This window comes from Colletotrichum higginsianum, chromosome 8, assembly GCF_001672515.1.
Source record: "Colletotrichum higginsianum IMI 349063 chromosome 8, whole genome shotgun sequence".
Taxonomy (NCBI): Eukaryota; Fungi; Ascomycota; class Sordariomycetes; order Glomerellales; family Glomerellaceae; genus Colletotrichum; species Colletotrichum higginsianum.
In genome coordinates, this window is record NC_030960.1 from 4,055,378 (window position 1) to 4,079,680 (window position 24,303).

A 24,303-nucleotide genomic window follows, 5' to 3' on the forward strand; every position below is an offset into this window, starting at 1 on the left:
TAATTACCCAAATTTGAATATTTCCGAGTGTTAATTCCGAAATACCTTGTTAGCTGAGTCCACCATTTCAAATTGGTAATGGAAGATTGTTGAAGCTCTTCGGCCTACATCTTCAGTAACACGTGAATCTTATATGAGCCCGTTCAACCATATGTACATTAGTCTCAATTTCGTGCCAGCGTTTACATCCTATTACTTCTCATTGTATCTTCTTCCACCACCACCACGACTACATCTTTTACAACTTTCGAAGCTCCAAAAGCTATGAAGTTACCACAATTTCTCGTCCCTCTCCTAGAGACCAAACTCCTAGTCAAGAACTCTAGGCCTACGACTCATTCATACGACATGGCAAAGGATTCAGAGGATGCAGCAGATCTGACTGAGAAAGAACCCCTGTGGCAACTCGGTCAGGATGCAAAGCTGTCGAGCAAACACCGCCTTTGGGTCCTGACTAGCTCTGCTAGCATTATCATAGCCAGCCTATTGGTCGCCTTGGTTGTCTTCAAACAGCTCCGCGTGTCTCAGGGTTGGGTTCGCTGCGGCTCGTCGCCCCAAGAAGCGCGGTCCAATGGTTGCGAATTCTCCTTGATGGACGGTCGCTGGCTTCCATCACTGTGCTACGACAGAGAGTTGGATGCAGGTTGGAGTCAAAGGGGATGGCGATACTGGGAGGACAGTAACGGTACAAAGGAGCTATCCCAAGAACTGATCAAAACGGGAGAGCTGTCGAACTTTTGGGTGACAACGGATTACCACCGCGGGCACTGCCAGATGGGGTTGGACCAGCTGGGCAACAGGTACATGGAAGGCACCGCTATGCCTTCGTACATCATGGAGGGAGAACATATCACTCACTGCCTCGAGATGATAACCAAAGACTTCTCAGCCACCATACAAGGGGACAAAATCTCAACCAGATATGATATAATGTACTCGGATTGCATATTGCCAGCGACCACCCCGGAGGGGACTAGTGGGTTAGATGGTTGGGTATCTACAATTTTCATAAAAGGGGTTCTTACAGAGCTACCTAGGATTAAGGATTTAAAATAAATAGTTATAACCATTCTCTTAGGTAGCTAAATGTCGGCACTTTACTATACAGCATAACTACAAGAAGTGTAAAAGTAGATAAGCTAAGAGATAGGATATCTAGAAAAGATAAGGAAGATGAAGGTATAGGCAGAAGGCGTATATAGTGTTACAGATAACTAGGCGTTTTACTAATGTTTTAGACCCTATTGTGCTGCAATTCATACTTGTCTAGAACCTTAATGTTACAACTTAAATCAAATAAAATAGAACTAGAGGACGCCCACAGGGCACCTGGTGCTTACAGTTAAGATATAAGCCGTAAGTATAGGAAATAAGGGTGACTCCTTTCGGCTTAGAAGAACTATAGTACAGGTCATATGCAGATGTAGTAAACTAATTACTCTGCAGGGACCACTAGTCGATCAACAGGGTTAAGCAAGTAATTATGTCTAGTAGGACTTACAGTTATGACAATAGGATTAAGAAGGACTTATATAAAGGATAGACTCAGACGCACTTAAGGAAAGACTTCTATAGCTCTTTAGCAATCAACTTTGTATTATTTCAACAAATACTCTTAGCAACCCTTCACTAGTGACTAACGTTCTAAGTCCCTTTTTGAGTATGCGACTGATTACTATATCCTCTGAATGCCTGATACTTTCAGCACGACTTACAGAACTGTTACCAGCTTTGCAGCCCTAGCTTCTGCTGATAGACACTACTACGGAAAGCCGACCGTAACACTTCAGCCCTTGACCAGAGGGAACAAACCTAGCATATATTGATAGCTTAGGAAGAGTCTGGGCTGAATATTGTTCGTCTTAACCCTTATCCAAATTACACATGTCCTTGCTTGCCTAAGTAGTTAAAGGTTCTGCTAAGTAGGGCAAATAGACTCTTATATCTTAGGATCCGTCATGCACTAAGTAAGGTTCTTTACTATTCGTTTAGCAAATACTCAAGTTGTCTATTACACAGATTTCACAGCTCAACGTGTCGACGGAATGTATATAGTGCTGTCATTTAGTTGTGAGGAGATTGGAGGTGCGAGGTTAAAGTAAAGACAATGTTTCTTTTTCTGTACTCCCTGAATGAATATATCTTGAACTTAACCAGACCACAATGCAGGCCTAATTATGTTATCGGAAGGCAAGGAACTGTTTCTTATCTATGCAGTACTGTCTGTATACTGACGTCACTAAACAAAGGAAGTTGGCACTGAAGGAAGCCACTGTGGTAGACCCGCCACGGTGAGTATTAAATTATCCGCTGCGTCGCCTACAGTATAGGCCGCTCATTGCATGCTCTAGGACCTTGACCTCGAGACTGATAGGTGTCTGTAAGCACCAAACGTCTAGGAATATATTCGGTACTATCAATGATTTGAATTGAGGTCAGCCACTTTGTGTTACTCATCATTGGTTGGCAACGCACGGAGTAAGCTCGCATGAGTCTAGGCCAATATCTAGAAAGTCTGGCGATAGTTTCGCTCCAAATCTGTGATTAGGTACCCTGACCAAGCCACGGCTAAGCTTGCTAATCGGAAAGCCCACGCTACACCGTTAGATATATGAAACCAACGCAGAATCGCCATCAGAAGTGCACAAGCAAGAGCGGAGGCTATCTGTGGTAATGACATGGCCATGTTATGTAGTCCCATGACCCAGCCCGTCTCCCCGCCGCCGGCTATAGCGAACGGAGCAGAGGAGATTTCGGCGCTGATAAGGGCAAAGGGGATCCACATGGCCACGGCCCAGCTTACTCCCATGAGGCTGGTGACTATAGTGGCCGCCGTCCCCGAGGTCGCCAAGAACGTTCCCACGAGGCAGCACGCCAGGCTGCCCTGTGACACGAGCCAAATACGAGGCAGCATGCTGTGAACGCCGGGTATTATGCGCTTCAGTATCTGGAGGAGAATACTGGTGACGAACGTTGACATGGCGAAGGAAAATACGGCGAAGGAGCCATCCAACCGTGCCAACTCGACGTAGCCCTGGTCAGCCTGTTCTGTCTTTTGCAAGTCTCCGGCGAATCGGTTTAGTAATACTGTCAGCGCAACGTAAGTATAAGCACGAGAGGAAATTTTGACTATTAAGTAGAGATGCTTACCTGATTCATAAGTGTATCTGACAGTGGCAAAAAAGACCGCGGTTAGAACATTGAGATCTACACTCATTAAGAAAGAGAAGGGGATCCTCACGTGGAAGTGTAATACAAGATGGGAAACCAAGCCATCCAAGCGAAGAGCTGGATGGTGCAGACTCGCCGACTGACAGGCGGAAGAGACTCCCAGTGCTTGATCAGACGCCTTGGAGACAATATGGACCAGCAGATCTCCCTGAGTGGTGTTGGAAAGTTGTCCCTTGGTCTGTCGTTGGTCTCAGTCACGCAGCAGCATGCGATACCGACAGTCGTGGCGATGCATGCCACAGCCACAGCGGCAAGCGTTTTGAACTTGGCGTTACCTTCGAATCCGAACAACGACCATTTGGCGTCCGCGAATCCGACTGAGGTTAGAACCAAGTTCCCCAACACGTTCCATCGCATGCTCCAGGCACTGGCATCCAGCTGCTGTCGCGGGGGGCACTTGTCCACAACCAGGCTCCGTACCCCCGTTTGGAAAGACTGCATGGCGAGAGTGACCGTGAAGACGGACGCGACTGCGAGAATCGGCGCCAACTGGAAACCTGGGGGTTTACCACCAGGGCCATGATGTCGCTTCTGCTCCGCCTCCCCTGTGATATCGGCTGCACAAGCGAGAATGGGCAGAAATACGGCCACAACCATGGCGCCACAGACGATGAATGGCTTCCGCCTGCCCCATGGGTGCCGCGACTGGTCACTCATTACGCCCAGAATCGGCTGGACAAAGGCGCCAAAGACAGGGCCCATAAGCCACACAAGTGACATGATAGGATTGGGTACTCCGAGTGAATAAAGATATGGCTATACACGTTGTTAGCTCCTTGAGCGAGATCAACAGTGGAATTTCAATGAGCTGACAGTGCCGTTTGACATGAGCAGAGACCAGACGACCTGCAGACCGAGACTGGGACAAGTGAGCAACAGGAGCCGACTCAGCGTCAAAGATTGGGGCTTTTCGAGGTTATCCTCTAAAAGCTCCATCTTCTGTAAGTGCGCTTCGTCATCGCTACTCATCAGTGTCTCTTGAGAAGTGGGATTTGCCATCTGTGCTTGCCGCCCACCGGGTCTCCGTGGAGTAGGAACAAGTGTTGTAAAAGAAAAAAAAAAGATACTAAACGAATTCGCGCTACAGATCACTGGCTCAACTCAGCACTATGTGCTAGCTACTGCTAAACTTATTTGCTGGCTACCAAGGCAATTTTCACGCAAACTCCTTTGGTGGTTGGTTCGTTTTGCGCTCCGAGCAGTTTTGGACATTGGTTACCGTCGAAATTGTTGCGGGCTCGGGTGTTTCCAGTCCTTTTAAGGTTCTCGGAATTTGATCTGTTGACGCTGAGTACTAACAGTGATTCTCCGCGTCACAAGGAAACCTTGCTAATAAACAGTTCTACAAGGTTTTCAGATATACATAGCTTACAAAGCGTTGCCTTCGGCGGTTATCTCCCCCCCCTTCGGCGATCTCCTCTCTCTTGCTGTAACCTCCGTAAGAGGCGGAAAGGCCCAATAGAGCTCGAACTTTACCGTAGACCGTTGACCGAATGGGACCAGCGCAAAGTGAGAGAGTGTGTGTGTGTGTGCTTGCTTGTACTGAATGGTGGATTGTAGAACACATGCACGCATTACGTTTTCTCCTCATCCGGTGCCTTTGCATTCCAAATTGACGCCCTCTAGCCACTTTACAACCTAGCTGGCTCTTGAAGCTGAACAACTTTCTCATCTTCCTGATCTGCTCTCATATTGCATTCTCCTTTGGTATTTATTCAAGCACGTGTACAAACCATTCCAACAATGCTTAGTCACTTATTTGTGTACAATTTATCTGCCCTGGCTTTTTCCGCTTTGTTACCTGTGGCTTCGACTCTTCAACACCCACGTTTGGTCACGAAGCAGACGGTTCCACTTTCGGGCCACGGTACCTTCCAGCAGTACATGGACCACAATAACATCGACAAAGGAACCTTTTCCCAGTCGTTTTGGTTCAACTCCACCTACTGGAAAGGCCCTGGGTCCCCCGTATGCCATCTCTGCTGTGATGGAATGTTTCTAGTGTCGCCCTGCTGATAGACTCGACTACAGATCATATTCTACACACCGGGTCAGAATGCGGCTGTGGGTCGTCTCCAGTATTTGACAGACGCCACGTTGCCTGGTCTTGTAGCAAAGGAGGTTGGCGGAGCTGTTGTTTTGGTTGAACGTAAGTTGGCTGTGATGCTCGCAGAGTGAAGGCCATTGCATCGCCCTGACATCGCTGTCGCCAATTAGACCGTTACTTTGGAGACTCGAATCCCTTCCAGAACCTCACCACTCAGAACATGCAATACCTTACGCTTGAGCAGGTTCTGGCCGACTTTGTTCACTTTGCACGAACAGCGGATCTGCTTTTCGATCCGAGCGGGAAGTCACACCCGTCACAGACGGTACATATGATCCTGTCTTCGCACATTGCGCTTTAGGGCGATCACGCTAACCTGCATTCCAGCCTTGGGTTTGGATTGGAAACTCGTACTCGGCTGCTCTGGTAGCATGGGCTGAAAGGGTACGGACACGACTCCGAGTGCCTACTTGGACAGTTTCACGCTGACAGAGATATGCATTCAAAGCTGGTTCCCGGCACATTCTGGGCGTATTATGCTAGTGGCGCCATGCTAAACGTTATTCATGATTTTTGGCAGTTCAATTTTCCCACGCAACAGGTAAGAAGGCAATGGTTCGCAGTGAATGCCTGTCGGTAATTATCATCTTACCAACGTTTATACATCACATCAGGGCATGCCCGAAAATTGCAGGTCCGATTTCGAGGCCATAATCGGCCATATCGATAGCGTGTTCTCATCCGGTACGCCAATGGAACAGTTTGAGCTGAAGAAGAGTTTTGGCCTGCAAGATCTGTCACACCTTGACGATGCGGCGAACGCACTCTCGCAGCCTGTAATAGGGTGGACTTTCGTCCAACCAAGCGACGAACATACTCAGTTCTACGATATGTGCAATGCCATCGAGAGCGGCGAACTCAACGTCTCTACTGACCACGATTCCAACGCGAACGATCGTTTAAAAAGGGTACTTAACAACTACGCAAAGTGGTATACCAACTCCTATCTTCCAGGGAGTAAGTCAAGTCAAATAACAGCGTGCTCGGTTTCTACTGGTGGCTAATAATGCATTTCAGAATGCGACAGCTATGGTTACAGCGACTGGGCGGGCCAGAGCAACGTGCAGTGTTTCGACACAGTAAATCCATCCTGGGAAGCCTTCCGCGATCTCTCCGTACACAACACCCTTGGCCGAGCTTGGAACTGGATGACATGTACTTACTTCTTGCTCTGGATAACGTAAGTTAAAAGCTGTTCAGTCTTGATCAAATGCAATATCCGGAATCAGAAGCTAAAACCTTGTTTTTCTTTCATTGCAGCGGCGCCCCAGTCGACAAGCCTACTATCTACAGCCGCCTCGTTAACACAACGTACATCGAACGGCAGTGCAGAATTCTCTTTCCTTCTAAGGAAAACACCGCATATGGCGTGACACGAGAAGCAGCCAGCGACGCGATGAACAGCCTCACAGGAGGTTGGGACCATCAGGGCAAGCGGATCTTCTTTACCAACGGCGAGTTGGACCCCTGGCGCTCTGCGTCGGTATCCTCCGTTTTTCGACCGGACGGCCCAATGCCGAGTACGTCCGAGCAGCCCGTCATCCTGATCAAGGGCGTGCAGCACTGCGCCGACATGTTGGCTCGGAACCGTATCAATGAACCTGTTAGGGCGGCTATGGATGCCGGAATTGCGCAGATTGCTGCATGGGTGGCCGAGTTTTCGAGAAAGAAACAATTCCACGAAGCGCAGCGTCCAGTACAAATCAAATGTATACATTAATTTCTCAAGCATGCAAATCAAAATCTGAGACGCGGTACGTCCGGTTATCATATTGTTAGCATTTAACTGCTTCATGCCCTTCCGAGCCGAAAGTTTGGTAAGAAGTTTGGGTTATATGCTAGCCATATCGATCTTTCTACACACATGAAGGCAGCTGCAAGGAACACTGAATCAGAGGCAAACGACTTAGGATAGTCATGAAACCGACAGATAGCTCAAATCTCGTAATCCTGGACCGATAGAGAAGTATCAGGGTCGCTATACAGAGTGACGAGGTCCACAGAAAGGTAAGGGATAATAGGTAAGACTAAATTTATCTCTGGCCCCCTTCTTCCCTCAGACAGGAAGATGGAGGCTATTATATAGGCCTACAGGCCCTCTTAGGCAGAGCTCCGGGGCGGCCCTGGCGGTCTGAGGGCCGGTCCTAGGAGTACTTTGTAACCCTAGTCCGCCGATGGAGTCCTCCACTCCATCCTTCCATACTCCGGGCCACCGGTGGTGACCCTCTGGTCTCGTGACAAGAAGTCACGGATCATGTATAGTCTGTCTGAAGAAGTGAATTCTAGCTCCCTGGTTCATGTTTCCTCATTATTTGCGAGTGGTAGGCTAGCAGAATCTAGAAGCCAAAAAGGAACGGTCCAACACCTTATGTGTCTTTTATTCTAATGCATACTTTCTCTCTGTAGCCCACTTGAGAATGGGCTCGAAATTTCTACAGGTGTGTGTGCGTGGCTTCCCAAGCAAACCGTGATCAATCCTGCTGGTGTACAATGTAGGTGTAAGATCGCTATTGCATTGCAGCACGGTGCGTATTAGGTCTATGCAGTGGTCTACACGGTCGGTTAGGACAGCGCTTCAAGGTCGTCTTTTGATGGCAGTCAGAACTAACCCATGTGTAGAAGTTGGTGTTTGTCTGGTATACCGTAGAAGTCTTGATAAACGCCCTTGCGAACGGCGTTGAGGCAATGGAGTTGGTGGATGACTTGGATTCCAGACAGATACTTTGTGTTGTTCTTTGGCGATCGCATCAACAATGGCGCAAACGTGCCTATCTCGTCCTTTTCGAGTTCAAGTATAATTGCTGGCGGTGAGTTAGCAACTCATCAGCAGGGGAACGCGCACTAGGAAGGAAGAACGGACGCGCTTCAAGCTTGTCCCAAGCATTGTCCATCTCTGGCGTCGGCTTCCCAACGTATTCCCGAACGGGAGGAACGAACTCGTCTCCATCATGCTGAATCTCATTAGGTTGCCCATCGAGAATAACTTGTATCAAAGAACGTGCGGCCGCTAGAGAGCGGTAAGTTTCGAGTTAGTCAAATAAACGTCGTGCTAGACACTTTGATTCTGCTTACGCATTTCTGTATACCAACCCGCAGCATACGAATTCGTGGGTGGGTGCAGCTTCCATGTCGTCACAATGACCAAAGCCACGGCCAAAAGAAAGCTCAAAGCCCAGGGAAAGTATTCGATTATTTTTCGTATAACGCTTGAGGCGATCTGCTTACGGAATTGGCCTGCTTCTTTGGATGCGTCCTCTCCAACTTCTTTCGACAGGAGCTCGTCGTTTTCTTCCTCTCCCATGGTTGTCGTTTTGATGAACTAGAATGACATAGGTTGTCCTGCAGTCGAACCACGTTGAGATTCTTGCTGTACAGCTACTTCCCAAATCTATTAGTGGACTTGCGCGGAACAAATTCTGATCATTCCTGAGTCAAGAAATCATCGGACATTTTGGAAGCTATGACTCGGAGGTTTCTCATCAACCGGCCCAAAACGGACCAACCGTGCTGAAGAATCACTGTCTTCCAACTGACAGTCACGGTGGCATAGTTTGGCAGGGAAGTCAATAAATTTCCGTCGGAAATAATGTTTTCCCCGTCAGGCGGAGGATAGATGACTTCTGCAAACAAGCTGGTCAAGCTTTCTGCGTGCCAATTGCCTATGTAAGCCAATTAGGTCTATCTCGCCATGTCAACTCATGCTTCAATGAGCAGATTTCCCAAGTTCTATCTACCGTAAGTCAGACTACCCACTTTTCGGCACCCCCCCCATTTCGGCACCCCAAAAATGAAGCTATTCCCATCATACTCGTCGACTTCAATTAATCATTGACTTCTTCTAGATGCAACAACAATACAGCTTTCAGCTTCACTAGGGTATTCAGAGTCGCTGGATTCGGCTGCATCATCCTCTTTTTCCCCAGCCTTAAGTTGCGCCTGCTGGATGTCTTTGATGTTGGCGAACTTAGTGTTAGGATCCAGCTGGACTGCCCTTCTTTTCCTTACTGCAGTATTGGTGACTTGGGCCTGCAGAAGCTCCAGTTTCTGCTGGGTATTTGCCAGCTCATATGCCTGCTCGCTGAAGCCTTTTTTTACCTTCCTGAATAGAAGGCGTTGAGTAAAGGCATCATTCTCCAGCTCTGTGAATAGCTTCAACTGCCCAGCTAGATCCTTCATCTTCCTTGGCGTCGACCATGCCACTGCAGATGACGCAGATACCCATCCTTCAGCTTCCTTGCCTCCAGACTGCCCTTTGCTGACCTGATCAGATGATCCTGATGCTGCTGGTGTTGATGGGAGCAGTAGGGAGCTCATCAGAGGCTTCGCCATAGAGACAGGCCACAACCCTGTCCATTTCCAACCACTTCTAATGTTCTGCATCGTCATACCTGCAGTACGAGCCTTCTGATAACAGCCTATAAAGTTCCTCTTGCCTACAACAGTTGAATCATTCCACTGACCAAGGTATCCAAGCTCCTTCCTATAGGCTGCCTTGACAGGGCTGAAGACTGACTGATCAAGTGGCTGGAGGACATGGGAGGTATGTGGCGGTAAGAACAATAGATGGATGTTGTTTATATAGCATAACCACATAAAGTCAGTCGTTGTATGACTCCCATGTCCATCCATGATCAGCAGCCTGACCTCCTTGCCCTGAGGAAGAGTCTGAGGGATGAAGACCTTCTGCAGCCATTCAACTGCAGTGGCATCTGAAGTCCATCCATTCTCCGTTGCAGTGAATTGCCATCCTTCATAAGGGCCAAGGTCTAGAGGAAACCACTGCTGCTGGACTGCCTTGCCCTTATAGATAACGAGGGGATTCAGAACATGGCCCAGGGCAGAGATGCATTCGATGATGGATACCCATGCCCTTGATCCAGGCTGTTTCTTACGTACAGACTTCGTCTCAGACATGCCCAGCACCAGCCCATTAGATCCCTGGCCCTCAAGGATACCAGTCTCATCCATGTTGTATCTATTAGCTGGTTTGATGCTGGTGATCTCTGGTATGGCGAGTAGTTTGAACCAGTCCCTGATGACCTCAGTAGATGCCCCATTAACACGCCTAGAATCGATAGGGCGACTTCTCTGGACCTTGACTGATGGATTCCTCTTCAAGAAGGCTTGGATCCAGCCTTTTCCTATAGGCTCTGTATCCCCCATGGCATGGAGGATCCTTTCTGCGAATAGCCTCACTTGCAGATGGGTTGGGGCAACACCAAGGGCATGCTGAATGCGAACCCATTCAGCCAGTTTAGCCTCCTGACTAACAGAAAGTCTCTGCAGGTCAGAAAAGGCAATTGACCTTGGTTGAGTGCCCTTAATCCGATACTGAAGTGTTGATCTTGGGATGCCATACACCTGACCAGCCCTCTTAATGGGCATGCCGTTGGTTATTGCGTCAAGGGCCTGATTGACTTCATCTTCGGTATACTGGCCCATAAGGTCGAAAAGAAGCTCTGAGGAAAAAATGAGGTTATTCGCATAAGTATAGAAAATGTTGTTGATGTTGAAAGTTGAGGGGTATGTTCTGGTGATGAGGCATTTGAGGCATTTTTGGGGTGCCGAAATGGGGGGGGTGCCGAAAAGTGGGTAGTCTGACTTAGTCCTTCAACTGCCCAAGAATGATGTCGGCTCGCAGCAGCTCCGATTTCCCACCACTTGCTCACGACGCGCTTCTGGACGATGAGAAATACCAGTCGCTCACGCAGCCATCCAGACGTGGCCTTTGGACCCGTCTGTACCGCGCCGCGCCTAGTATGAAATGGGTCATTGTCTTCAGTACCCAGTTGTTGTTGCTTCATCAGACATGGCAGCTGCGTCGAACCCCAGTTCGGAACGGTGACGACATAAACAGGCTTGCCCCTAGACGTATGGCATAACTCTCTTCACGCTTTCAAGTCGGGGAATCAACCTGTCAGCTAACAACATACCCAGTCTCAACCACTATTACTCGCCCAACTAACGATATGGACGTCTACATCTCCAACTACACCTCCGATGAGGATATGATGCTGCTTCGACACCGTTGGCAAGAACTACTACCATGTGCGCCTATTTGTAGCAGCCCTATTTCCTGGTTCTTGTTAAAGCTGACACATAATTGAAGTGGGAGGCGGCAGTGTACTTGTGAAAAACCACAAAAGCTACTCGTACTTATCAGACCCGATTCAAGACGACGCTGGTCCTATATATGTCACAACGTGGACGCATCAACTCCACTGTCTTGTATGTTAGCCCCCTTTCATACCACCAACCGCATCGACTTCTTCTAACCAACATAATAGTTCTACGTCATGAGCGAATATGACCGTATTGTTCGTTATGGGCGTAATGGCCAGGAGAAAATAATCCCCCCAGGCGCCTATAGTGTACATACAAGACACTGCTTTGAGATTCTGCGACAGTCAATTCTCTGCCACCTAGATATGACCTTGGAAGGAAGCACATCTGCAATATCAAATGGCACAACGGGATTTGGTCACGCTCACGTGTGCCAAAACCGCCAGGAAGCGATAGACTGGATGGAGGCAAATAGGGTCAATAATAGAAGACTAATTGTTAACGAGGGTTAACTGTCGGATGAGGCATGTCAAAATTGGCAAAGATGTTGAGTGCACTAGATAGACAGATTTCTCTATTCAGTTGCCCTATTTCAGATGCAGGGAGCACTCTGCGCTTGGGCAGCACAGGGAGCGTGAAAAGAAACTCTCTAGACACGTACATGTGCCACATACACGCATTCGAGGTTACTGCACCACTACCTCTCTCCAACTACAGTGTGTAGTCTCACTCCTCGCATCTACCGGCGCTGCATCCACTCCTCGGGACCTCCCTGGCTCTACAGGTATTGATCTTGACGGAAAGCTGTTCCACCAACGACTAGCACTATTCAGCTGTCAGACACACTCTGCAGCAATCATGCCGGGAAGCACATTGAGGGAGATGCTACAGATCAGACCAGTCAACAGCAAACACGTCTCACCGTCTCGCCGAGCCTCGATTTCCTCCCAATCTCGCAGCTCCTCCAACGCAGCACGATTCCTTCCTCCCTGCCCAATTTACGGACTTGAACCCTTCATCCCGGCCTGACTTCGCATCGACCTCAGCCAAGATATCCGAAATCGCCAAGAATAACCCATTCAAAATCAAGGGTAAGCATGCATTCGATCCGATCTCCCCACGCGGCCGACACGACCCTCTCAGAGATAAAGAGAAGAAGACAGAGCTCAATTCCAGCTTGGCGTGAGACCCGGCGGGCGGCAATCGGCGGGCGGCATGGCCCCCCTTTCTTTTCGTCCGAAGTCATCACAGTCTCACGTTTGAACAGACGCGTCTCGAAACGAAGGTTCGTCAGCCTCCAGTTATAGTGCTGGAACCGGGGTTATCCAAGCGTGCTCGCCGGAGGCGTCGTCGTCGAGGGATGAAAAAAGACGTGTTGCTCGGCACGTCTCAGCTCGTTGCTCGAATAAGCCAAGAGCTAGGATATGCACGACACAATCATGACGCAAAATATCAGGAACTTGGCCATGCAGGAAGAGTCTTGTGCCCTGCTGCGTCATGAAAAATGTCTAAGTATACTGATAATAACATCGCTAGATACAATGTAAATGTCGGTAGTAGTAATAGTATATCCACAGGGAGTGCGGGGATGACGCCGAAAGATTATCATCATCCACCGATGCAAATCCTCACTTTCGCTCTCCAATCCTCCTACGCCTTTTTTCCCCTCTCCCAAGGCATGCGGGGATGCCGTCACTCATATGTCCAAAGCGGCCAGCTTCACGGTTTTAGCGTCCGGCGCAACTACATACATGCAACCCCGCGGATAAAACTACAACGTAACCGAGACAATCTAACCTGCGGCATCGTTTTGGTGGCCGCGCCAAATCAGGATACAGACAGGCGACGAGGCTGGTATAGTTGACAAATAATAGAATGGAAGAGGGTAACGAAATGAAGTTGTAGCCTTTGCTGTCGCGCGCAACCCGACTTAGAAGTTCTCCTTGCCCCACACAAAAGAGAAGCTATGGTGTTGTTAGTGATGAGGAAAAGCGAACTAATCTCACGAGAACACTTACCCAGGTTCACTGTACTTATTACAGTAGATGTGCAGTGAGCTACCCAGACCCTTGGGACCGCAAAAGAACACACCAGCCTCGGCTGGCGAGTGCAGCTTGCGGATACCTCTGAAGATCATGTCCCAGTTGGGCCTGCCAAAGTTGGTCGGCGAACGCAGACCGGTAATGGTGTCTTTGTCGGCGTTTGCGTCGTTAATCATGATGTTCGTCGCGTCGTCCGCCTTGATCTTGGCCGTCAGGTAGGTGTGGATCTCGATGCGGTTGTCGACGTCCTGGGCCTCGATGGCGAGGAGGAGGGAGCGAAACCACTCAAAGGAGCCAAAGTCTCTGCAAATCCAAAAGAAGTAGACCTTACTGAGACGTGTCTTTTGCTGGGGATAGTTCATGCGGTACCAGATGGACTTGAGAATGGAAGCGAAGGGCGTGACACCGATTCCGGCACCACAAAGAACCGAAACCTCGTACTTGAAAACGTCCTCGGAAGCCGAACCGAACGGGCCGTCCACATAGACACGGGGGAGAACACGGCGGAGGGCAGGGTCGACCTCGCTGGAGTCGCTGTTGACACCGACAACCTTGCTGCCGTCGTCCTTCTTCTTGTCCCATTCGCAGCCGAGGGCGGTCGAGACGGCGCGGGTGAAGTCGCCCACTACACGCATGTGGATGGAGATGTAGTCTTCCTCGGGGGCGCTCGTCAGGGTAAAGGGGTGGTACTGCCACAGAGAGACGGCGGGGCAGCAGAAGAAGATGTACTGTCCAGCCCTGGTCTTTGTGTGCTCCTTCTTGATCTGAATCTCGCAGACGTTGCTGGGGTGCTGGATGACCTTGGAGATGTATGTCTTGTGGCGTCCGCGGACCTCGCGAGCAACACGCTCGGCCAGATAGACAAATCCGCCGTACATCCAATACTGCCAAAAGACACCGATGGCGGAGGCGCCAATGCTGGTGCAGAAGGGGGCGAAGTCAGGCTGGATCATGCAAAAAGCGCCGTGGATGGACCAGAAGAAGAAGAAGACGATGAACATGTGGTGGGTATACCAGAAGCGCTCGTAGTTGGCGCGTCTGGGCTTCTCGACCGAGGTGAGGACCATGCCCATCAGGGCGATGAGCATAACATAGCCAGTCCAGCCAGGGCCGGAAACGAAGTTGGCCAGCAGCCAGCCGTAGATTCCGAGGTTGTTCTTGGCGGCAATCTGGGCAAAGTTGTTCCAGTGGGCAATGGTGTGGACCCAGGAGAAGAAGACGATGGACCAGGCGGTGGTGATGTGGAAGGTGATGTTCTTGTCGAACTGGATGATTCCATTGAGAGGGGTTTGACGAGCCAGAGAGATGAGGGTTCGGCAGACGGGGAAGAGCACGAGGGCGACGTCGACGTGGAGCACGAGGGCTGCGGCACGGGCGATGACGAAAGTCGGACCGAAGGTGTCTCGTGCTATTTGCAAATTGTCCTTGAGAGCAAAGTTGACGGAGGCGAAGGCAAAGACGAGGCCGTGGAGAACCAGGAACACGAAGACGAAGCTGCGGAACGGGGGTTAGTGTCGGTCGGTGGCAGGCACTTGGAGGCGGCAGTAGACATACACTCTTCTGTATCCTTCGTTAATCATCCAACGGTCGAAACGCTCCCGCATCGACAGATCCTTCTGTTTCTCCTGCGTCATCTCTCCCGAGAGGAGCATGCGGGTGAGGGGCGTCCATCTCGAGCGCTCTGAGGGCTTCTCGGTGCCCGCGTAGTAGTAGTCCATGGTAAGGCGGAGTTGGTCTGGCTGTCGCAAGCCAGGGGCTCGTCGGTGGTCGATCCCTTTTGAAGTTCCCTTGTTCAATCCGAACTGTCCCGATGAATGGGTTGGTCTTCCTCCTGACTCTTTCTCGGATTCCCTATTACAGTCTTAATTTGTTGGTCGTTTTCTCCCCTCTCCTTCGTTGGGTCGAGACCTGGCCTAGTTGGGAGTGGGTGATGGCAGGCAGGTAGTGCGAATGGTCGCGGGTATAATAGTCGAGGGTCGGGCGGGTTGATTCAGATCCTGCTGAACGGGCGCAGAAAATAAGGCAATTAAATGAAAGTGTACGAAGAGAAGTAAGTTGTCGGTCCAAGAAGCGCGCGAACCCAGAGAAAGAGCGGATATCGTTGGAGCCTGCAATCCGACAGCGACTGGGTCAGCGAGAACGACGGCTTCACGCACCAGAGGGTTCAGAGACAGGCGAAGTGGTGGAACTGGGGATTAAAGAAAAAGGGCACGGAGGTGGAATGTGAATGACAAAAGGTGGCGGCGGGGGGGGTGGAGAGGAACGGGAAGCGAGGGCAGAGGATGCGGAGGATATGGCACGAAAGAGAGTTTTGGAAGATGCAAGAGGAGGCGTCCGAGGGGGAGTGTAAGAGGGGAGGGGAGAGACGAGGGATGGATGGATGGGCAGCAGGGGAGTGTGGGAAACATAAGGTGATTTCTGTGTAGATCATACGGCGGCGACGCAGCTATCATCTGTCCATCCAGTGCGTGCGTCGCGGCCGAGGAGGAGGATAGATGGCTGATGTGATGATGTGATTTGACGGATGAGACTCACCTGCACACAATGCCTGCACTCGAGCGGCTGGCGAGAGGGTTCTTGATGATCGCGAGGGTTGAAACTTGGAATCGAAGAGGTCGGCGGTCGACGAGAGAAAGAAACAGCAGTAGCCAGGCGATGTTATTCTTTCCCTACTTGCAGCATGCGGCAGAAAGGGGGGGGGGGGGGCGTGAAATCGGTAGAGAGAGAGAGGATGGGAAAGGGAAGGGGGGGAAAGAGAATCAAAAGAATGACGGTGCGGGAGGTGGGCGATCACAGCATGAAGAAGACGAGGACGACGAGTGGGAGAGCGGTCTCAGGGCAAGCGGGGACAGGGGACAGGGGATATGGGACAGGGGTACGGGGCATGGAACAGGGGAGGGGAGAAGGGTAGGACCTAGGGGGGAGAACGGTTCAGTTCAGTGAGTTCAGGGACAGGTAGACAGGGACAAGGACAGGAGACACCTGCACCGGGTTATGGGCGGAAGGCGCTGTATGCCTTTGGACAGTGGCTAACTACAGCATAGATGCTATCATTCCGTCCACTGACTTGACTGAACGTACCTGTAGAGCACAGAGCTTAGGATTACGTTACAGAGGGGGTCGTGATGGGAAAAGGGGGCGTGGAAGAAGAAAAGTTCGAGACCAGAGGCAATGAACGCATTTCCGTGCCCAGGAATACACAGCCGAAGAGAGAACGGACCACCTAGCACAGAGACCCAAGACAGCGCCTGGCGGTGTACTGTGCAAGTGCACCTTGACGAAGCGTCGTGCAGGACTGCAGATACGATTGATCTTGCGTGGAGCGGAGCAGAGCAGAGCAGAGCAGAATGCCGAGGCGAAGCAAGTCACGACACAGAGGGAGAGAGAGGGAGAGGGATAGAGGAAATACAATGAAGTGAGTACGGAGTAAGAAAATAGCAAAAAGGGCAATCCTCCCCCCCCCCCCCAAAAAAAACCGTCTGAGCATGGCCCCAGAGCAGGGATGCCAAGCACCAAGAGCCTCAAGGAGGCAAAGGCAACATTACGCTTGATTTGGTGGGGTCCTTGTCCCGTTTTGGCCAATCATCTCCGAATGTGGCCGCCCGAGTGCCCTGTACCTTTTTCCAGCGTTGCCGCGCGTGCGGCAGCGGCGTTTCTCTACCTGCACAGCTGCACCAACACCGACACTGCATTGTCGTCGTCTTCCTCCATGTCCAACGCGAATTGCTCAAGGTTCACGTCCTTCAACATGGCGCCGTCAGGCTACGGCCCTTGGCATCTCCTCCGCCATCACATCGTATTCTCCTGCCGTACAGCTCGGGTAAAGGGCGGAACCGACTGACTGGCTGGCTGCGCCATCCAGACCAGGAATCAATCATTGTAGGCTAGGTACGCAGGTGGCCCGGCCTTGGGCAGAGATCCCTCGCCGACATGGCAGACATAAACCACCACATCGCACCCTTGATCCCGGCCGCAACCCACGCGTATTCAGCACCGTCGCCGCGCCCTCCTTTTGTGGACCTTCTCTTCCCGTTCCTGGCACACAAGGCCGTTGGAACGGGCTGGACGGCAACCCACACCCACCAGACAATATCCACGAGAGCCTATTCGGACACCCGCTGCCTGCCGCCTGGAGCTGTTCCCCGTCGACGACCAATCATCTCTGCTGAAGTCGACGTTGCACTGTCGATGCCCGTATCCGTACCTGTACACCTAATTAATCGTTCAAAAAGCCAATCGTCGACAGTCCCAGTCGCCTGTCCCGATGCCATCACGGAGCATGCCGAAGACAACCCCACTCTCGCCCTTTAGCTGTCGTGTCCTGCCTTGTCTCAACCGTCCAGGCATTACCACGATGGCTGCTCCTAACTCCCCATCGCCGTCCAGACACGGCCAAGGACAACCTGAGCCCGTCACCCCGTCGCCTCCGCCACGGTTTGGGCCGTGTTTGGAAGCAGGCTGTTCTCCCGCATCGCATGTGGGTAATAAGGCCACAAACACCCCCTCCGCGGCCTTACAGCCTACAACTTCCAAACCGCCCAGTTGCACATCGAGACGCCTGGGACACACCTAGGCCCCCCCTTCAAGCCTGGGCTGAGCTCGACTTCCCAAAGGAAGAGCCAGCAAGTGGCCAGTTCGGGCCTTTCACTTTCTTTCCGCCTCGTCGTACTCTCGATTTTTACGATACGTAGATACGTACACTTGGCGGGGGTCACGTTCATGAGGCATCTGATTGGCCCAACTGCACCCCCAGAGAGGCGAAAAGAAGGGGCGTGCGCGTCTCGATTCGTCGCTTGAGCCCGTGTGTCACAGCCTGTTTCGCCAGGGATGCTTTGACACAATCCGAGACTCGCAATTCACTAAATGGTGCCCTCACTGTCCAGCCGTCCGTCATCCTACATCGCCCAGTCGATTAGTCGGTTGTTCTTCCATGGAAAAAACTGGTATCCACCCACGGCTTGAACGGAATGCGAAGCCTAACTACAGCAGCCAGGTACCGCATCGGCCACCTTACTCAGCGGCCTCCATCACACACACACACACACACACACACACACGCCTCCTTCTGCCACCGCCTTGCCGCCGGAATTTTCTAGGCACCCTCATTGGTCCCGATCTTTCGATTCGCCCTGCTCTGAATGAGGTCTACGACAACCGCTCACCACCTGTCACGCTGCGGCTGATTGCCAAACCTCTGGTCTGCTGCCCGCTCATCCCATCCCGTTTCGTCACCTTGCAGACCGATCCCCCGTCAGCCATTCAAACATCCTAGGCGGAGATCATTCACGACCTCTGCCGCCATGGCAGCTCACCACCGGCCGGCACATGCAGGAATCACTTCATAACTGAAGCCGCATTGCCCCCTTTTCCCACCGCCAAAGCGAATCACTCCACACCGCCAGGTCCTGTCTCTTCGTCCCTCTCTACTCAACCCCATGGAAACGCGGCCTTGCCCAATGGTCGGAAGGGGGCACCAGTCGTGGGCTAGACTGCTTACAGCGCTCGACGTATGAAGCGCTCGTGAGTCCATCGAATCGATTCTGTCGGTAGGCGAGAGCGTCACGAGGATCAAACCCGCTGCATGCAAGTAAAGCCTGCAGCTGTACCTGATTTTTATCCAAACTCCCAAACCTCATTTCGCCGACCAATTGTGATACAGATATTAATCTTGATCCAAGGATGGTTCTCGAGATCGGCAAGCACTCTGCATCTGCTGGTCATCATGAAGCCAACGTCGGCGCTTGCTTCGCCGTTCTGGCACTCGTCCCACCTAATTAACCTCGCTGTCAATAGCCTCATTCCTGTTTATCTGATACACACCGGCCAACTGCCTGATGTCCAGAGTCTCGTCTTCCACAGCGATGTGGCCGACAGCATGTCTCGATTTGTCAATTTCGCTCGCTCTTGTTTATGCGACCTGCTTAACCTCCTCCACAATGCCACATTCCCGGCACTCCATCTCCAACAGTCCCTTGAAAGCCATACGATACAGCCCCCTGCCTTTCAACAGCCTGATCACCTTTGCAAAACACGCCATCCTCGCTCGTCCTCGGCTTACCACGCTTCAAGTCGACCTACACGGCACATCTATCCGGAGTCCTGGGTCACCGCTCGCGTTCTCACTTGCATTTGCGGTTCTGCAGACTTCTCTGGACGAGGAAACCCGTCTTCCACCCTGCCCGTCTCCATCCTGCTGAAAACGCCTGTTCCGATATGGTCCCTTCCCATGAACCAACCACAGGCCTCTGAGCCCCAAAACACCGGGTTTCAAAACGACAACAGCCTTATACCCACCCGCCCTTCAGGACGGACTTCTCTGCTTCCATCTTCGACATCCAAGCGTGACGACACCCACACACGTATCACGGCACAGAGAGAGGGGGGGGAGGGCGATGGAGATTGGAGGGAGCACGGATTCCCGCCGTCTGTTCTTCCCACACAGTATTCGCATCTACCCGCCGCTTCGAGTAATCCCCCCATCCTCAAACGAAACCACGTGCCCGCGCAGAGCCGCACCCAACACACTCTCCGTCATCCGTCCTCCTGGAACCAATCGAACAGATCCGATTCATGAACATGCCAACCCTCCAAAAACAGCATCTCCCCCATCGTCACACACAAACACACGCAGTACAGGGAGACCAGCTTAGTCCATTCCATCTTCGCTAGCCTGCCCTTTTCAGTATACCAAAGTAGCCCACGATTCACTTTCCCACCTCGGCATACGAACTACCACCTGTATCGAGCCTCACCCTGTTCGCCTCCTCCCCTCACATGTTTCGTTTGGACTGATGTCGAACCAATGTTTCTCTCTCTCTCTCTCTCTACCCTGCACACACACGATCATACACACACAAACACACAAAAGAGTCCAAGCAACCGGCAAGCCCGCATCAAACACTGTCGCCAGAAACAAGTAAAGCACGACGCCAAACCCGCTGCTCCCTGGCATACCGCGCAGCGTGTGATGTGAATGCTTGTAGTCGCGACCACTGGGAAACACCCATCCGTCCGTTCTCTGTAAGATCTACGCCTTGTGCAGCATCGTGAGTTCGACCTCCCCCGGGTGAGGAGCATAGTCCGGAGGAGGGGACGGGAGATGAGCGTGCCAAGAGCCCCATCCTCCGGACCTCATCTCAACTCCCGCCGCCGCTCGCGACACTCCGGATCGCCAGGGGGAAAAGGGAATGGAAGTCATAAGGCGGCCCATTCTTGAACCCCCATATCCCATCTCCCGGCCCCGTTCAACACCCAAATCCTATGTGCCTTCTCGATGATCATATGCCGACGTCGATGGGCCATCTTCGCTCAGCTCGCCACAGCCGCCACGACAAATGCTCTACAAATCATCTCGCCGCCACAGTCCAAGACCACGCCAAACATACTCCCCCCTCCCATCATCCGTTTCCCATCCCTCTTGCGCCCCTCCCACCCCGTATCATCATCTCCCTTCTCTCCAACCCCGAGCGCTCCGTCCCGTGTCTACCCTACCTACTTTCCTTCCGCTCCATGCCCGGCCCCCGAAGGCCGCAGAGTTCAAACCCGCCCCCCTTTTAAAGACGAGTCCTCGGACCTCGTCGCAGACCGACCCGGCCTGCGATCCTTCCCCCTTCCGACCACGAACCCCCCATGCCGTGCCATGTCTTTTGAGGCAGAAGCGGTCGTCCTTTGCCCGGTTCCTCCGGGTATTGTATGACTGCGGCACGCAGGCTCGATGTGAAGCACGGTGACTGGACTATCATTGTTCTCGCAGACCTCAGCTTCGCTTCCGCAACCTGACGGAAGACATCTTGCTGTGTGGGGGGTTCTGGCCCGTGGCGGTTGTGTTGACCACGACACCGAACGCCGAGACGCCGCACATGGCGGAATGAGTGCCGTGAAGGCCCAAACATCCAGCCATTCCTGACTCCAAACTCGCGTCACTTGTCGAGAAAATGGAATCACCAAGAGCACACCATTTACATCACATCACAGATGAAACAAATCACACAAAACGACACAATGATGACGGCGATGCTTGCCGGTCGTCTCTTCTGTGGTTGCCAACCAAGGCGCACGCATCAGAGCAGCCTCAATGCGGTAGAAACATGAAGCCTTGCCTATGATAACCCGTACGCGGTAGCTGTGCTGCTAACTGTCTGATCGGTCTGTCTTCTATCCACACCGCCCTCGCAACCTCTCTTAGGAATGCAGATCCGCCGTCTTGTTTGTGCCGACGGCGAAGCCGCCTTCCTAGTGCTGGCCCAACGAAAGAGATCCCAAACCGCAACGCAGAGCAATGACCTTGACCTAATCGTACGCCAGAGCTGTCGAAGAGAGAGGAAAGCCGTCGCCCATCATACTCGTCCAACCATCATGCCTCTAGTGCCTTCTAAATGGCGTACTTGCGGGTCCACTCGCGGGCCGTGGCCTCGTATCTGGCGCGGTCCGTCTTGTAGACGTGTGCAATTTCGGGCACAAGAGGGTCGTCGGGGTTGGGGTCCGTCAGCATCGAGCAGATGGAGAGCAGGACTTGTCATGGGTTAGCATTCATAGCGACCAAAAAAGGGCAAGCGAGCACATACCCTTGGAGATGGTCAACGCCGGGCTCCACTGGTCACGCAGAATATCTAAGCAAATGCTGCCGTTCGAGTTGATGTTGGGGTGGTAGATGCGAGTGGTGAAGTTGACCTTGGGAGGCTTGAAGGGGTAGTCGGTGGGGAAGTGGATGGCGAGGAAGAAGACACCGCCAGAGTAGGGAGAGTCACCCTGAAATCATGTCAGTCGATAGTCCTACTTCGTGTGCGTCATGGTTGAGTATTGGAGAGCGCTCGGCTGTCGAAGTCGCAGCCATCCAAAAAGCAACCCGAGAGGGGTGAAAACTTACGGGTCCCATGATCGTTGCTTGCCAGTGGAACTGTGCCAACGTCGGTCAGTAAAACATTCTTACGTATATCGCAAGTGATGTCAAGACTTGATCTCGTGCTCGGCTGAGTCATGATGTTTGGAAGCATCACCACGAGGGCAATTATCAGGAAGGCGCGGTCAACGTACCAGGTCTTCGCCGACGGGGCCGGCAGAGCAGGAAGAGGGCGGGTCACTGTCAAAAAACGTAGGTCAGCATGTTGTTTCTTCCGATAGCAGTCGTTGCAAAGATGGCCGCCGTCATCGCTTGTGGCCGTCCGTCACGATTGAAAAGTGTTGCAGCAGGACCTGTTGAAGAAGACCCCGCTCTCCGATGGCCCCACCAGACATCTTGGGCTGCGACAAAAAGGCGGCGAGAGGAAAGGAGGCGAGGGAGCGAGAGGAATGTGACATACCGGCCGAGGTCAGTGAGCTCCTTGTTAATTCTCTTGAGAGCCATTTTGGATGTGGTTTGTGGTGCGGGGGTATCTAGAGATGGTCGATCGCCGAAGCGCAAATGCTCTGTTCTGTTGTTGTGAGGGGCAAAAGTCAGCGAAAGCGGTCGGCGGTGGTGGGCTTTTTTTTCTGGATGCGGGATGCGGGTAGCGGGACAGAGAGGATGGGCTGCACTGGTGCTGCTGCTGGGCGTTGGTGGTGCCGGTGGTGCTGGTGGAGGGGCTGGTCCTGTCCTGTTGTGTCCGTTGGATGGAACGGAACGGTAGCGAAGCAACGACGTGGTGGGATGGGACAAAAATCGACAGCGGGGACGGCAACACTCAGAAGAGGAGTGGTTGTTTCGTTGAACAGTCTGTCGATGGTGATTGTATCTTATCGTATCGTGAGAGGAAGACACCTCTCGGTCTCTTTTTCTCGTGATCGCAGGTGTCGATGGAGTAGCAGCAGTGGCAGCAGCAGCAGATGGGCGTGCGGAAAAGGTGCACCAGGTGAACGTGAACAGTACTGAGTGCAATGGGCGCGTACCTGAACGAGGAGTATTTATCCTCGTAAAGAAAGACTGTGTGAATGAGGCAGGCTTCGCTTGGATGTTTGTATGTTCGATCGTTTCGCGGTCTGCGTTAGAGTACGATGTTCGCCGAAAGGGAGTTTGTAGTCGTGGAGAAATCGATTCGCTACGTGCGGTCCCGTTGCAGGTTGATGTCGAGATTTGGTTTGGGGCGGAGGAGGAGGAGGAGAAGAGGAAGTCACGGTCGGGCCTGGCGAAAAACGACGGAGAGGGAAGGGGCGAGTCGTGGGCGGGCCGGGGGGATGACAGAAGGAGGGGCCTGCACTGTACCAGAGGAGGGAAGGAGGGGGCGGACCAGTGGCGGCTGCCAAAGCTAAGGACAGGCAGTACAGTGGCTAGCATGGGCGGGAAGGCACCACTGAGGCAAGATGCCACTGAAGGCACCACCAAGGCAGCAGTCAGGTCAATGACCCGGCAGTGACACACACCATCCTCTGGCTGTTTCCATTTCGCACTTGCCTCAGTCATCATCTTTTTACCTTTTTTTGTTTGGTTTTTTTAGTTTACCCAGGTGAGTATTGACAAGTGGCCACTCAGGTACAGGTACAGACAGCCTGCAGATGAACAAGCCTTGTGCTTTGTCAAGGCCGAGGGGTTGTATCTTCAGCGCCATCTAGACCCAAACAAGTGGCTGTCGTTGTTGATGCCTCCCTCCGATGTCAACCCAGGGACAGCCGGCCCAGCTGTGGTGGTACAGGCCGCACCGCCACACCGACGACCCGGTTACTTGTCGTACTAACAGATGACAATTGCTGACAAGTGTCAATATTGATAACGCATCTTGGTTTACTCAGCTGATGCCTCAGCCTCACTAATGTCCAAGCTGACCACGCACTTCCCTGGTCTTCCATACGCGAACCGACTGCCTGGTCACTGGCCGCTGCAAACTCCCATCTTCAGCAATCCAATGTACGGCTGCAACTGCATCTGTATCTGCGCGATATGCTTCCTGA

The 24,303-nt window shown here is 52.1% G+C and overlaps 8 protein-coding genes across 8 annotated transcripts; 4 read left to right on the top strand and 4 right to left on the bottom strand.

Annotated features, from left to right (window-relative positions):
* Positions 1-2,506: 2,506 nt before the first annotated feature.
* Positions 2,507-4,230, bottom strand: CH63R_12185 (Sucrose transporter; the record flags this gene model as incomplete). The annotated part of the gene is made up of 4 exons (XM_018307159.1): positions 2,507-3,087; positions 3,151-3,167; positions 3,242-3,987; positions 4,045-4,230. The coding sequence occupies 4 exons, from the start codon at positions 4,228-4,230 to the stop codon at positions 2,507-2,509; spliced, it is 1,530 nt and encodes a 509-aa protein (XP_018154000.1).
* A 744-nt stretch (positions 4,231-4,974) lies between these two features.
* Positions 4,975-7,058, top strand: CH63R_12186 (Endoprotease; the record flags this gene model as incomplete). Its single annotated transcript, XM_018307160.1, has 8 exons — positions 4,975-5,199; positions 5,263-5,380; positions 5,449-5,603; positions 5,666-5,722; positions 5,787-5,879; positions 5,953-6,295; positions 6,356-6,518; positions 6,599-7,058. 8 exons carry the CDS (start codon positions 4,975-4,977, stop codon positions 7,056-7,058), a joined length of 1,614 nt encoding a protein of 537 aa, XP_018154001.1.
* A 657-nt stretch (positions 7,059-7,715) lies between these two features.
* Positions 7,716-8,639, bottom strand: CH63R_12187 (Tat pathway signal sequence; the record flags this gene model as incomplete). The annotated part of the gene is made up of 4 exons (XM_018307161.1): positions 7,716-7,888; positions 7,948-8,139; positions 8,199-8,345; positions 8,411-8,639. The coding sequence occupies 4 exons, from the start codon at positions 8,637-8,639 to the stop codon at positions 7,716-7,718; spliced, it is 741 nt and encodes a 246-aa protein (XP_018154002.1).
* A 4,692-nt stretch (positions 8,640-13,331) lies between these two features.
* Positions 13,332-15,161, bottom strand: CH63R_12188 (Ferric reductase like transmembrane component; the record flags this gene model as incomplete). Its single annotated transcript, XM_018307162.1, has 3 exons — positions 13,332-13,365; positions 13,420-14,937; positions 14,998-15,161. The coding sequence occupies 3 exons, from the start codon at positions 15,159-15,161 to the stop codon at positions 13,332-13,334; spliced, it is 1,716 nt and encodes a 571-aa protein (XP_018154003.1).
* Positions 15,162-17,373: 2,212 nt separating this feature from the next.
* CH63R_12189 (uncharacterized protein) lies at positions 17,374-18,134 on the top strand (the record flags this gene model as incomplete). The annotated part of the gene is made up of 2 exons (XM_018307163.1): positions 17,374-17,627; positions 17,690-18,134. The coding sequence occupies 2 exons, from the start codon at positions 17,374-17,376 to the stop codon at positions 18,132-18,134; spliced, it is 699 nt and encodes a 232-aa protein (XP_018154004.1).
* Positions 18,135-19,165: 1,031 nt separating this feature from the next.
* Positions 19,166-20,017, top strand: CH63R_12190 (uncharacterized protein; the record flags this gene model as incomplete). The annotated part of the gene is made up of 1 exon (XM_018307164.1): positions 19,166-20,017. The coding sequence occupies one exon, from the start codon at positions 19,166-19,168 to the stop codon at positions 20,015-20,017; it is 852 nt and encodes a 283-aa protein (XP_018154005.1).
* A 699-nt stretch (positions 20,018-20,716) lies between these two features.
* Positions 20,717-21,349, top strand: CH63R_12191 (uncharacterized protein; the record flags this gene model as incomplete). The annotated part of the gene is made up of 2 exons (XM_018307165.1): positions 20,717-21,133; positions 21,197-21,349. 2 exons carry the CDS (start codon positions 20,717-20,719, stop codon positions 21,347-21,349), a joined length of 570 nt encoding a protein of 189 aa, XP_018154006.1.
* A 465-nt stretch (positions 21,350-21,814) lies between these two features.
* CH63R_12192 (Ubiquitin conjugating enzyme) lies at positions 21,815-22,786 on the bottom strand (the record flags this gene model as incomplete). The annotated part of the gene is made up of 5 exons (XM_018307166.1): positions 21,815-21,954; positions 22,008-22,191; positions 22,310-22,339; positions 22,477-22,522; positions 22,743-22,786. 5 exons carry the CDS (start codon positions 22,784-22,786, stop codon positions 21,815-21,817), a joined length of 444 nt encoding a protein of 147 aa, XP_018154007.1.
* Between the last annotated feature and the right edge of the window lie 1,517 nt (positions 22,787-24,303).